Source organism: Balaenoptera ricei, chromosome 20 (genome assembly GCF_028023285.1).
Source record: "Balaenoptera ricei isolate mBalRic1 chromosome 20, mBalRic1.hap2, whole genome shotgun sequence".
Taxonomy (NCBI): domain Eukaryota; kingdom Metazoa; phylum Chordata; class Mammalia; order Artiodactyla; family Balaenopteridae; genus Balaenoptera; species Balaenoptera ricei.
This window is the reverse complement of record NC_082658.1, coordinates 55,149,752-55,163,347: the sequence shown is the minus strand read 5'-3', so window position 1 is coordinate 55,163,347 and position 13,596 is coordinate 55,149,752. Positions and strand designations below refer to the sequence as shown.

General features: G+C 58.8%; 2 protein-coding genes and 1 pseudogene across 2 annotated transcripts; all 3 read left to right on the top strand.

Moving 5' to 3' along the window:
- The first annotated feature begins 1,654 nt into the window (after positions 1 to 1,654).
- LOC132355357 (uncharacterized protein SPEM3-like) lies at positions 1,655 to 5,040 on the top strand (annotated as a pseudogene).
- A 1,010-nt stretch (positions 5,041 to 6,050) lies between these two features.
- LOC132355714 (transmembrane protein 102) lies at positions 6,051 to 8,416 on the top strand. Its single transcript, XM_059908217.1, has 3 exons — positions 6,051 to 6,423; positions 6,619 to 6,975; positions 7,077 to 8,416. Exons 2-3 carry the CDS (start codon positions 6,762 to 6,764, stop codon positions 8,396 to 8,398), a joined length of 1,536 nt encoding a protein of 511 aa, XP_059764200.1. The 5' UTR covers positions 6,051 to 6,423; positions 6,619 to 6,761; the 3' UTR covers positions 8,399 to 8,416.
- Positions 8,417 to 11,795: 3,379 nt separating this feature from the next.
- On the top strand, positions 11,796 to 13,020 carry LOC132355215 (spermatid maturation protein 1-like). The gene is made up of 3 exons (XM_059907450.1): positions 11,796 to 11,939; positions 12,039 to 12,096; positions 12,296 to 13,020. Exons 1-3 carry the CDS (start codon positions 11,796 to 11,798, stop codon positions 13,018 to 13,020), a joined length of 927 nt encoding a protein of 308 aa, XP_059763433.1.
- The last annotated feature ends 576 nt before the right edge of the window (positions 13,021 to 13,596 follow it).

Below are 13,596 nucleotides of genomic sequence, written 5' to 3'. Positions count from 1 at the left end.
TTCTCATTGCCCTGCCCTAGCCCAGCTGGAGTTTCCTCTGGACTTGATTTTCAGTCCTGATAACTCTTCTGTATACACACATAAGCTGCGAGATTGCAAAGTGTTTTCCCTGCCACCACTTGTGTGTCTGAGGTGGGCAACACTAATATGTCCCTTCCCTGAGTCAGATGTCCATCCCTGGGTCACTACAGGCACACTATCGGTGTGTTCTTGTCTAACATTACCACCACCGATTCCAAGGAGATACGTCCCAGCAGGAGAGCCCATTTCCAACACCTCTCTGGCTCAGCTCTGACCTTGGACAAGTCATGTGCAACCTTTCTAGGCTTGCAGTCTCACCTCTAAAATGAAGTTATAATTGCATGCAAGAACGCTTCTAGATTTAAATGACCAGGGCTCCTCTACTCCCAAGTGAGATGTGGAGTCCCCTATTTCTCCGCATGCCCTAGTGTATGTCCCTCATTATTGTTTGCTATTCAGATCCATCCTATTAGGCCTCTGTTCTAACCCCAAGGAGTTCGGCGCCGGGCGGCCGAATGGGTCGAGATGCTGCCCGTGCGGCGCCCTCTGACCACCTCCGCCTCCCTCACTGTGCTGGCCGAGGCCTCGTACCGGCGGGCCCCGGCTCCCAGCTCAGCCCTGCTCGTCCGCTCCTCCCAGCCCCTGCCCGACGTCCAGGCTACCGAGCACCTTCCGCCCCGGCCCACCTTCATGCCACTCAGCCAGGACCCGGGGGGCAATGCCAGCTACCAGGTGTATGACAGCCTGGAGCTGAAGCGGCAAGTGCAGGAGAGCCGAGCGCGGGCCAACTCGCTGCCGCCTTCCACCTCGGCCTCGAGGCCCCCTCTGCACGGGCGCCAGACTGGGAAAATGAACTGACCAGCAGCAAACGGGGGCGGGGGCGGGGGGCGGCAGGGCATGGAGAGAGGAATAAAGAGCGCCAGAGTCCAGGAAACATTGGTGGTCTGTGGCTTGGAAGCGCCACTCCTTCTGCCAGCCTGGGTCCCTGCCCTTGGCTTCCTGCAATAAGAAGCCAGTGTCCTCTTCTTGGCCTGAGGGTCCCCTTGGTTTAGTGGCCACAGTCCTGCCAGCAAGCCCCTCCTGGTCCTATACCATGCACTAAGGAGATCTGCAGCTGCAGACTCCAAACCACTGGTCTCTGGGCACCTCCTCTGTGTCTCAGCTGTCCCTGTCCCCAGAGAGCCTCATACAAGAAGCTGCTTCCAAACTGGGAGGTTCCACATCTGGGCAGGTCCAGCTCCACGCCCAGTGAAGGGCATGAAGAAGGCTGAGGCTCTGGACTCCAGCCAGGCCTTCCCCAGGGCTCTGAGGCCAAGGTCCTCCTAGTCTCAGGAGGGGCCAAGAGATGGAATGTGTCATTTGAACAAGTGAGTCAGCGGGCGGTGAGCGAATGATTGACCGCTCGAGGGGAGGTGTGCCGGCCTCCGGGCCCTGTTTGACTGTCCAGGCTCAGCTTACCTGATTACCTGGTTACCAGGGAATGCCACCCTGGGCCCTCCTTTTCCTCCTCCTCCCTCATTGTGACCCCACCACCTGCCCCATTATGACCCAGTCCTTCTCCCCCTCCCCCACCAGAGGAGTCTGGCTCCCAGTGACTATGTGGAGGCCGGGGGGCCCAGGCAGTCCTGGGACCCACGGCCATGGGTGAGCAAACCCACTACCGAGCCCAGCCGTGCTCTGGCACCAACCCCAGGAAATGCCAGGACCTAGGAGACTCAATTCTTCTGATCCTGGGCAGCTTCATCTTGCTCAACGTGGGGATCAAGGTGGTGACTCTGGTCAGGGCAGGATCTGGGAAGCGGGGTTGGGGGAGCCCTGGGGTCTTGAAGGGGCTGAGGTGGGAGGGCTGCTGGGGTGTGGCCGGACAAGGGTTGGATTTCAGGGCTCACCCTGCTCCCGGCCTCCCCTCTCCCCTGCTTCCCTCAGATCTGGAGGCATTTGAAGAGCTCCTTGTGGACACTTTTCAATCATATTTTCCCCAAAGGTGAGTGGGCGCCAGCGTGGGCTCAGGGGATGTGGGCCTGTCCCCTTTCTTCTATCCCTGCCTCGATTCTCAGCCCCTCAGGAACCCAGGCCCTGTCCCATCTCGCCTTTCCCCGCAGACAAGCAAGCCAGCTGTGTAGGCAGCCATCGCATGTGCGTGCGCTGCTCCGTGGATCCCAAGAACCTGTGCTCAAGAGTTCCTTCCCGCTTCCGCCATCGCCCAAGCTTCCTGCTCGGGCACCCAAACCACCTTGACTCGTGGATACCAGTCACAAAACATGAGAAGGCTTCTGGGTGCTGCTGGAGGCCGCCTCAGTGTGGACGGGCTGGGGCTCCCATGGAGGCTCCACGGGGACTGTGGAAGGAGGGGGTAGTGGGCGCTGGCGAGGCCCCTCCGGTCACAGCCTTAACGTCCCGAGCCACCTTTTGCTACAGGCAAGAGACATCTTCCAAGCTCCGCAGGATGAGCAAGGTGGATGTGCTTCCACTCCGCCTGCCCCAAGAGAGCAAGACGAAGACCCCAGACTATGACCCAGCCCAGGCCCCAGCCCGGGCCCAAACCCGCCCCCCAGTTCAGCCCCCTGCGCATGCTCCTGCCAAGGCCCAGACCTTCTCCTCAGCCCACCCCCCTGAGCACACCCGCCCCCAGGCCCAGACCCCCTGCCCAGCCCTCACCCCGAGCGCAGCCCTGCCCAGGTCCATGGCCCTGAGCATACCTCAGCCCATACCCCAGCCCAGGCCCAAGCCCAGGGCCCCTCAAATGCCTCAGCCCAGTCCCTGGGCCACACTTCTGTCGGCACCCTGACCCATGCTCATCTGATCTATACCCATGCCAACACTCTGGTCCCTCCCCCACCTTCGGCCCCAGTTCCTCCCCCAACTTCTGCCCCTGCTACTACTCCTGCCCTAGCCCCTACACCAGCCCCTGTCCCGATCTCTGCCACAACCTCTGTCCCAGTGCTGGTCATGGCCCTGACGACCACTCCAGTCCCTTCCACCACCCCTACCCCCACCCTAGCTTCTATTCCCTCTACCTTGTCTGCCTTCAGCCAAGGCCTCTCCTCCGGCCAGGTGGTCTACGATGCCCGCAGGGTAAAGCAGAACGTGGTCCATGTGTGTCCCCCTCAGAACTCTGGGTACTCCAGAAAGGACTTGGATACCGTCTCCAGGCCCCAAGAGGGGCATGGTCTGGTGAGCTCTGGTACAGCTGAGCAAACACTGAAGCAATGTAGTGGGGACAGTGCCAAGCCCTCCACTGGATCCATACTGGGTTACCTGGAGTCGGGGAATATGGAATGGAAGATCTCAAATGATGCCAAAGACAAATTTGTGCAGTCCAAGACCTTCCCTTACTGCAGCTTCCATCCTTGCAGTTCTGAGAAGAGAAACACGGACCCCCAGGCTCCAGTCTACCCCAAATTCCTGGTGTACTCCAAGGATGCTGCACCTTCTCAACCTTGCTTCCATTCTCCAACCAGTGCCCAGAGCTCACCATGCGCCATGCCTCCACCATGCACTCTTTCTCTGCCTCTTGTTTCTCCCAGATCCTTTGTCCTTCATCAACACAGCAACCACCAGAAGCCCTCCGCCTTAATACAACCCCCCACCTTTCCCCCAACCTCCAAGTCTCCTCCGTCTGTCCTCTCTTCCCAGGGCCCCATCCCTCCCCAGTTATCCACGACGTCCCAAACCCCAAATCAGCCCCAATCCCCTGAACTTCGTGAGAGTCTAGGCCTCAACCAAGGCTGTGTCCTCCAAAGTACCCTAGGACCTTTAAAAGACTGTAGAGTTTCCAAAAAACCAGGCCTTACCCCAAATCCAGGCCTCCACAAGAACCCTCTAGGAACTGACTCTGTCCAAGCTTTGGGCCCACATCAGACCCGAAAGTTATTTAGATCTGAGGCAGGTCCTCGAAAGGAGGATGCAGGGCAGCACATACCAGGGACTTCTGTCCCACCCAGTCAGAACTCCTGCTCTCCCAAGGCTCAGGTGACCTACAATGACATTCAAACCTTCTCAGAGGTATCTGTGCTGATTGAGCTGCAATCATCCTCCCGGCGAGCAGGCGGCCAAGACTGGGTGTGCCACCCCATGGATACAGTTCCTCCAGCCTGCCAGAACTATCGCCAGATGTCTACGCCTCCCAAGACCAGCTGGAAGCCCTACTGTCCTGGGTCAGGCACCCGGCTAGGGCATGGGGTCTTTGACGCCCGCCAGAGACCGTTCAGAGCGGGCAGGGACAAATGCGAAGCTCTGTCTCCCAGGCGCCTTCACCGAGAGACATCCAGCACCTCACCGGAGACCATCAAGGAGTGGGGATATCAGGGGACAGATATGCATGAGGAATAAAGAGACAAGAGAAGTGTTCTGTGGTTGTGTGAGGACATCCACCCCAGCCCCATCCCACAGGGCCTGATGAGGACCTAAACTATCCCTGCTTTCCCTCCATCGCTGTCTAGCTAAATCCGTTATCCCCAAGGCCCTAGAGCTGCATTGTCAATTACAGTAGCCACTAGCCAAATATGCCTATTAGAATATAAATTAGTTACAATTAAGGAAAAGTAATTCTGTTAAAAATTAAGTTAAAAAGTTAAAAATTCTCTTCCTCAGGGAACAGAATTTCCCTGGCGTCCAATTCTGTTCCCTGGTGGTCCAGTTGTTGGGACTTGGCGCTTTCACTGCTGTGGCCGGGGTTCAATCCCTGGTCGGGGAACTCAGACCCTGCAAGCTTCATGGCTTGGCCAAAAAAGAAAAAAATTCTGTTCCTCAGTGTCATGATCTTCTAAGTGCTCAGTAGTCACATGGAGCTAGCGGATACTGTATTGGACGGCACAGATTTAGAACGTTTCCATCATCATGGAAAATGCTATTGGAGAGCAGTGCTTTAGAGTTTAGAGCAATTTTCCTTTCCCTGTCACCCACCCCCAGCATCTTAAAGCTCCCCCAGAGCCCAGAGAACTTAGTTCTTTCTGGGGTGGCTCAGAAGCCACCCTCTGGGGAGGAGGTAAGATGTAGGCATGGACACCCAACGCCTGATTTCCCCAGACTGTGAGAAAGAGCCCAGGCTTCAGTTTTCCTGATCTGGTCTCTTGGGTCACGACCAGAGGTATGCAAACTTGCCTCCCCCGTTCTGGGCTGTGTTTGGGGCTCGTGGTTACTGAGGGAGAAGACCTCTCTTGGTCAGTGACTAGGAAACCTTGTGTTTTAGGCTCCCCAAATTGAGCCTTGGATTCTGACGGTGCCCTCCTTCATAGGCCTCTAATTTTCTCGAGGTGTCTCCACTTAATTTTCTTGCCCATGGACTTAGGCCTAGTTCACTGTGGAGACAGACCCCTGGGAAAAAGGAATGTAAGAATTCCTGGTCCAGCATGCATTGGTCTAATCTGTGAGCGTGTCTCTGGTGTCCTATCTTTCTGTCCTATTATTCTGGCTCCTAGTTTCAGCCTGGACTTAAGCTGTGTCCATGATAGCACTGGCCGCTGAGAGCAATTTCCTTCCCCTCATAATTTCTCATTGCCCTGCCCTAGCCCAGCTGGAGTTTCCTCTGGACTTGATTTTCAGTCCTGATAACTCTTCTGTATACACACATAAGCTGCGAGATTGCAAAGTGTTTTCCCTGCCACCACTTGTGTGTCTGAGGTGGGCAACACTAATATGTCCCTTCCCTGAGTCAGATGTCCATCCCTGGGTCACTACAGGCACACTATCGGTGTGTTCTTGTCTAACATCACCACCACCGATTCCAAGGAGATACGTCCCAGCGGGAGAGCCCATTTCCAACACCTCTCTGGCTCAGCTCTGACCTTGGACAAGTCATGTGCAACCTTTCTAGGCTTGCAGTCTCACCTCTAAAATGAAGTTATAATTGCATGCAAGAACCCTTCTAGATTTAAATGACCAGGGCTCCTCTACTCCCAAGTGAGATGTGGAGTCCCCTATTTCTCCGCATGCCCTAGTGTATGTCCCTCATTATTATTGTTTGCTATTCAGATCCATCCTATTAGGCCTCTGTTTTAACCCCAAGGAGTGTTTGTGCGGTTGACCTGGCCTTGTAAAGACACAGAATAGTTTATCTGCATAGAAACTACAACTTCCATCAGGCACTACTTGAACGGAACCGGAAAGGATGTGGCGGCGTGGCCCCAACGCCCTGGTAGTTTTGAAGACAAACTACAACTCCCAGGATAGCCGCGAGATCTCTGCAGAGCGAAAGGATGGACTGAACTCTGACTGGAGGCCGGGCTGGTCCGGAACCACCCCGACAGCCTCCAGAAAGGGGCGTGGTTATAATTTAGGGGCGTGGCCTTGCAGGCAGCAGGAAGAAGTTACCTGTTGAATCTTCCTATCCATTCTCTTCCCAGCCTTTGTAGCTACCCCTAAGAGGGAAGCCGTAAACCACTAGCCTCTTCTGAAAAAGAGGTAAGGGGACGTAGACAAGGGGCAGCGAAGGAGGCTACTGCATTCCTTAGGAGGGGCCAAACAGCTACTTTCTACCTGCTGAGTCAGGTGAACCGTTCCATGGGGGCGGGGACCAGCATATGAGAAAAGGGCAAGGACGGAGGAGGTGTTTATTTGTTCCCTTTCAAGACTAAATTTAGGGCCCTTCGTCTGCAGACCCATTGGCGGACTGTGCCTTGGGAACCCTCTTGGCCTCTGGAAGAGAAAAGAACGGGGGCCAGTTTTCCGCAGCAAAAGGAACGGCCCGTCTGGGCTTCCTCCCGTCTGTGTATTTCCTAGCCCCAAAACGACAGAGCCATATGGCTTCCGCGGTCTGGGGGAGTGCTCCCTGGTGGGGCCCACCGCCCCCAGCCCCAGCCCGGCCGCTCACGGACATCGACTTCTGCTCTGGGGCGCAGCTGCAAGAACTAACCCAGCTGATCCAGGAGCTGGGTGTGCAGGAGAGCTGGAGTGAAGGTCCCAAGCCAGGACCAGATCTCCTCCAGGCCAAGGACTTTGTTTTCTCTTTGCTTGGTAAGTAACCCTCCCAGCCTTCGGGAACTTGCAGCTCTCAGCTCCGCCTCACCCCGCCCCGGCTCTGGATCACGCCTTTACGATCCCTTCTCTTTCCTTAGGTCTCGTTCACCGCCGGGACCTTCGCTTTCCTCCTCAGGCAGAGCTCTTGCTGCTTCGTGGCGGGATTCGCGAGGGCTCCCTGGATCTGGGGCCTGCGCCTCTAGGTCCCTACGCTCGGGGACCTCACTACGACGCCAGCTTCACCCTCCTGGTGCCCGTGCTTTCGCTAGATGGCACTGGGCAGGAGCTGCAACCGGACGTGGGATCCTGTTACGCATGGCTCTTCCTCCCAGAGCAAGTACGCGGAACCTCGGTCCGGGAGGCATGGCAGGATTGCCTAGGACCCCCAGTCCCAGGAGGACGTGATTCGATCCACCCAGCCCAAAGCAAACAAACTCCCAAGGATCCGCAAATCTCCGTGGACCAGCTGCACGGTGACGTCACTGAGCCTGAGGCACACGAGTCTTTGGAAAAATCACCTAGTAATGTTTCAGTGCCAGAATTGCCTCAACAAGACGTAACCGATGTTGACTTTCCCTCACCACTGAAAAAAACGAATGGTGACGTCACCAAAGCAGCCGACGTTAGCCCAGTGCCACAGCCGTCGGAGGCTCGGGAGGCATGGCCCACATTGTGCCCCGCCCAGGTGGCTGCCTGGTTCTTTGCTTCGCTGGCTGCGGTCGCTGAGTCCCTGTTTCCGGTCCCGGGTGCCCCGCGCTTGGTCCACGCAGCCCGCCACGCGGGGGTCACCACCATCCTCCTGGCTACGCCTGGGCCCCCGCGCCGCCTCCTGCTTTTCGACTTGATCCCCGTGGTGTCCGTGGCCGGCTGGCCCCAGGAGGCTCGGAGCCACTCGTGGGCCGGCCCGCTGGCCTCGGAGTCGTCTTCCTTCTACCTGGTGCCCGGCGGCGGCGGCACAGAGCGGCCGGGCGCCTCCGGATGGCAGCTCTGCTTCGCCCGCCAAGAGCTGGCGCTCAAGACGCGCATACCCGTTCCCCTGCTGCAAGCGCACGCGGCGGCCCAGGCGCTGCTGCGCCCGCTGGTGGCCGGGACTAGGGTCGCGGCGCCCTATCTCCTGCGGACGTTGCTGTACTGGGCGTGCGAGCGGCTGCCCGCGCTCTATCTGGCGCGACCCGAGAATGCGGGCGCCTGCTGCCTCGGGCTGCTGGATGAGCTGGGCCGGGTGCTCGAGGCCGGGACGCTGCCCCACTATTTTCTGAGTGGCCAAAAGCTCGGTGCGGGGGACGGCGCCGCTTCGCTGCTCGGGGCGTTGGCCCTGCTTCGCAGGGACCCTGCCCGCGCCCTGCGAGCCGCTGTGGAAGAGGCCAAGGCTGCACGCAAGGGGGGCGGCTTAGCCGGCGTGGGAGGCGGGGCCCATTAAAGACGCTGTTCCTACTAACCTGGAATGTGCTTCTGTTGGCCAGCGGGATGTGGAGGGGACTGCTCTCCCCTCACCTGGGAGACAGGCTGAGCGCCTTGGGCCCGAAGAACCCGTTCTAGAAGGCCTCCTCGCCGGTTCCTCCGCTTCCTCCCACCCTCCTCCCGCCGCATCCCTGGCACAGGTCGTTCCATTCTGGCCTCTCCACTTTCCAAATCTGTGGCCAGCACCCCTCCTGCTCCCGTGCAGCCTCTGGCATCCATCTCCCGCCAGTTCTTATGGTCTTTTCTCTTAGGAGTCAATAGGGATGGGGGTAACATATCTGCTGAAAAAACGTGTAAAGGAGAAAGGTATGGAGACCAGGGACTGACCAATTTGTCTCACACAAAAGCAGAGATATTAAGGAGGCCGGATTTCACCCCAGGCTAGACCTCACCACCACCGCTATCTCTTCAGTTATTCCCCCCACCTTCCTCATCCAGTTCTGTCCTCCATCCCGGGCAGTAGGGTCCCTTTCTCCATTCTCGGGGCATCTGCCATTCCATCTATCTAAGCCCAACCTCTCCCCCCATCCAGAGTTCCATTCAGTGGAGTCGCCTCCTTGTCCCTCCTCCTCTGAACCCCGAGACATGCGAGACATGTCCGCCGCCCCCCTCCCTCCATCCCTTTGGGCCCTTCCCCCCGCCTCCCCCCACCGCTACCAGCCACAACAACACACTCCCCAATCCCCACTCCACCACTCGGGTATAGGGGGAAGCTCGGGGAGGCCCCCCTCCCCGGCCCTCCCCGCCCACTCAGAAGGCAGGGAGGAGGACTTGGCGACAGGCTTTCGTCGTGTGGGGCTGTCACAGGTCGAGGAGCTTTAGGTGGACATGGGGTTCCTCGCCGGGATGTGTGCGCTTCTCCTGCGCGGAGTGGCCCGTTCTCTTCTCCGGACCTGGGCCTTTGAACAACTGGGGGCGTGTTTTTTCCCCTCCGTCGTCTGGACACCCGTCTTCGATGTGTGGAGACGTGGAAGTATTTTCCCACGTGGAGGTGTGCTTTCTCACGAGGGGGTGTGTTTTCCCATGTGCAGGGTGAGGTTTTTTTGCCGCCCTGGACACATGTTGGCTCCCTCAAAGAATTTCTGCGGGGATTTGTGCCCCAGAATCCTGTTCCCTCATGCCTTCTCCCACCTCCTCCCTCCTCCCACCCCCTGGAGACCCTGGAAGTGGTGTGTTCACAAACAGCGACCCTTGGCCACCGGACGACGCAGGGTGGTGCCTGGGAAGTAGCGAGGAAATCACAGCCCCCCTGCCCTGCCCCCAGCCGTCCCGCCCCGGCGAAGCATGTGTATCCCCCGTGGCACAAGTGAGGTGAAGCACGGTCTCCCCCGGCAGGGCTCGCCTTCCACAGATGACAGGCACACATTCCCTGCCGCGGGGAAGGGAGGAGATCCTGCATCCCTGTGCTGCCTGGGAACTTGTCTTCCCCTGGGTCCAGGATGCATTTCTGAGTGGAAACATGTTCTTGCATGTGGATGTATGTTTTCCCATGCAGCCGGCCCCTTTCTCTCCAGCACTTCCCTGCATCTTAGGGCCTCAGGCCCAGCACTTAACTTCTCACACAGCCGGTGTGAAAGGACTTCAAACTGACAGAAGCTGAGGGGGAGGGACAAACCCTGAGGAGATGAGCAGACCCTAAGCTCTGCCCTTCCTCCCCCTCGAGTTCGGGGGGTGGGGGGCTGCGTGGCACCTGCCACCTGCCACCCACAGAGGCCGTGCATGTTTGACCACAGCCCTCACCGCGGTCTGAGGGCAGCCCTTCTTCCCTCCGTCCTCAGACCGTCGCTCATCCGTGCCAAACGGGTGAGGTGGGTTTGAGGGGCGAAGACCCCCCGAAACGTGCCAAGGATTCCTCAGTCCTGGGCCAGGGCAGGTAGGATACAGGAGATGGGGAGGTGGCAGCTAAAGGGGTCCCACCTGCGTCCCTCTTCTCACCATGTCTCTTCCCTCCCTCTCTGCCCCTGTTTTCCCTCCCCCCTTCACTGTCCCCCTCTGAAGCCATCCCTTCCTGGTCTCAAACCAGCTTCTCCCCTCAGCTGCCCACCCCCTCCTTTGACCTGCCCCCTCGTCCCTGGGCCGCCAGGGCTGAAGGAAAGGAGCAGTGGAGGGGGGAGGGGAGGAGAGCAGGGGAGAAAGGCTTTCCCGGACAGGTTGGGGGAGAGAACGGGGTCAGCTGTACTGAGGAACAGATGGAGGGGGCAGTGGGGGATGGCGCTGGGGCAGACACCAGCAGGAAGAATTTGATTTGAAGGGATGTGTGTAAGGTGACTGCCCAAAGAGAAACGGTTTGGGCCTCTGGGGAAAGGAACAATGTCGGGAAGGGTTTCAAGGGACACCAGACGAGAAGGAGCCAATCCTTGTCTGCTGGCATTTTGTGGGTTCATTAGTGCCAAATTTGAATGGGGGGTGGAGTGCTGTCTTCCACTGACACCCAAATCCAGAATCCCTGGTCTTGGCTCCCCAGAACTTTGCCTCCTGACTGTCCCTTCTGCCCCCACCTCCACCCATGGAAACTTAGTTCTTTTCCCACCCCTTCCCCTGCCTGGTCTAGCTCCTTTCCAAACAGCCCTGCCCTCTAAATGCTAGGGACCTGGGCCCTGAACCCTGTAGACAGATGCCCCCCAAACTGGGGCATGGGAGGGGGGCTGGGGGACCCCATGATTCAGCCACGGACTCCAATGCCCAGCCCCTGTCCCCAGAACAACTCCTTGACAATCCCATGTCCCCACCCCAACCCTTCGCGGCTCTGTACACATTTTTAAACCTGGCAAAAGATGAAGAGAATATTGTAAATATAAAAGTTTAACTGTTGGTTTTGCCTGCTGTTATGTTGGGAGGTAGGGGTGGGGCTCTAAAGAAACAAACCTTGGAGAAGGGACTCTGCCAGTGAGGGAGGAGGAGGGGGTCCGAGCCCACAGCCCTTTCCAGTGAACAGCTCTGAGGTCAGAGAGAAAGGGGGAGTGGGTGCTGGGGTGAGGTGGTCATTGGTAATGGGGTTGTTTGGGGAGTTAAGATCAGGACCAGTGTCTGTGCAGAGGTCAGAGCCTGGCGTAGAGGACCAGGCAGGGGCTGATGGGGACAGACACCGAACAGGCCAGAGGGCCTATGGGCTGGTGCAGGTGGCTGGCTACAGGAGAGACACGCAAGGTGAAGGGTTTGGCCTCTGCTAAGCCCTGGCCCAGGCTGGAGGGTCAAACACAGGCCCAGGACTCTCCCTCTTGGCACATTGTGAGGGAGAGCCCCACATCATTGTGACCCGCTTACCCCCAGGAGCCTCTGGGACAGGAAGGCGGCTGGTGGCACTGTGGGCACAGTGGGCTGGGAGTCTAGGGGCTCCGGTGGCCCTAGGGACTCCCATGGCCATGGCTGAGCGGCCCCGGCCCGAGTGGGCCTCGTGTCACAGCCCCAGCACCAACAACTGCCAGGACCTGGGCAACTCCATCCTGTTGCTACTGGGCCTCATCATCTGCGTTCACATTGGCATCAATACGGTGACACTGGTCAGGGTGGGGCCGGGTGGGAGGGTGCTGGCAGGATGGCTGGGGGGCAGGCCAGGTGGCTGGGGCCTGCCTGGGGTCACTGTGTCCTCCCCCACCTAGGTCTGGCGCAGACTCCGTGGCTTCTTACACCACGTGTTTCGTGTTATTTGTGAGAAAGGTAAGTGGAGGATGGGGAGGTTGGGGAATAGGAAAGGCAGAAACCAGGTGTTGTAGCCCTGACCCTAAGCGGGCCCCTTCCCCTCCCGCTCCCCCCGCTCAGACCCCATAACTACGCAGCTTCTCTTCCTGCACGCTGCCTCTCCATCCCTGGAGGAGCCAGGCTCCCCACCAGCCTCTCACCTGTCCCCGATCCACAGAAGCTTCTAAGTTATGCTCACCTGGGAAGCAGACCCAGCCCCCGAAGCAGAGCGCCCCTGCAGTCCGCCTTCGGTGCACCATGGACCCTGTGAAAATGGCTGTGTCCCCCCCACCCACTCGCCGCCGTCGCCGTCGAGACTCTTCAGCACGCCGCGCCCACCGCCCTATAGCCTGGACCACTGACACTGACAGCGACGACGAGAAGCCCCCACGTCAGCAGACAACAATCTGCTCCCACAACTGGGATTGCCCCAGGGACTGGGAAGGCCTTCAGTCCACCCAGGGGTTCTGGACTCCCTGGGCCCAGGATGCTGTGGAGCCGCCTACCCAGACCATCCGCTTCCAGCAAACTGTAGAGGGAAGGCCGCTCAAAAGAGAGATGCAGTCAGAGCTGGGCCTAGAGGCCTACGTGTACCCTGTGAACCCCCCGCCCCACAGCCCTCAGGCCCTGAGCCACAAGAACAGTGGAGGGGGGCCCCAGGCAGAACAGGAGCAGTGCTCGCCAGCCCAGCCACCCATCCTGGGCCCGGCCCACGTCCCAGACATCCCCCGGCGCCACTCCTCAGGGCGCGTAGCCTATAATGCCAGAGACGTGCGGCGGTGGCTGCGGGAGCTGACCAGGGAGTTGGAGGCCCTGTCCCACTGTTACCCCCCGGTCTCTGGATCCAGCACGGCTGAGGGGACGGGAAAGGCCTGGGTATACCGTTCCCTGACAGAGAGGTGACTGGGAGAAGAATAAAAAGAAGAGAGGAGGTGGTTTGTGGTGGTGTGGGGGGTGCCAGGGCCCACACAGCACCCAGAAGCCTGGTTGCTAAGGAAATGATCTCCCTGGCAACAGGGCCTAGAGAGCCCTGAGGACCCTCATCAACCTCTTGGCCTCACCAGGCCCTGTCCTCAGCCCTTTCCCAGGCCCTTCTTGGTTCCAAGGCTCCCACCTGCCTCTACTCTGTTCTTTAGTGCCCAGGGAAGCCCCCCAAATCCCATTCCAGATCCCCAGGCAGTACTGCACTTGAGTGGAGACCCTCATCCCCATGGCCTCAGTCTCTCAGAGGTCCGGCTCCTACCAGAGCCCAGGTTTAGGCTGCAACTACAGGTGAGGTGTGGTCCCTCTGAAGCCCTGGTTTCTTTGGGGAGGGATGGCTGAGAGTGAGGGTACCCAGGCCCTCACAGTTCCCCAGTCAGAACCCGAAGCTCCTGTACACTCAAGAAGGCTTGGAGCGGAGGATAAAATATTGAGGACACTCGCAAGGGCTGCCTCCACACAGCCCTCTGTGACCTCACTCCTCTGATTAGCACTTCC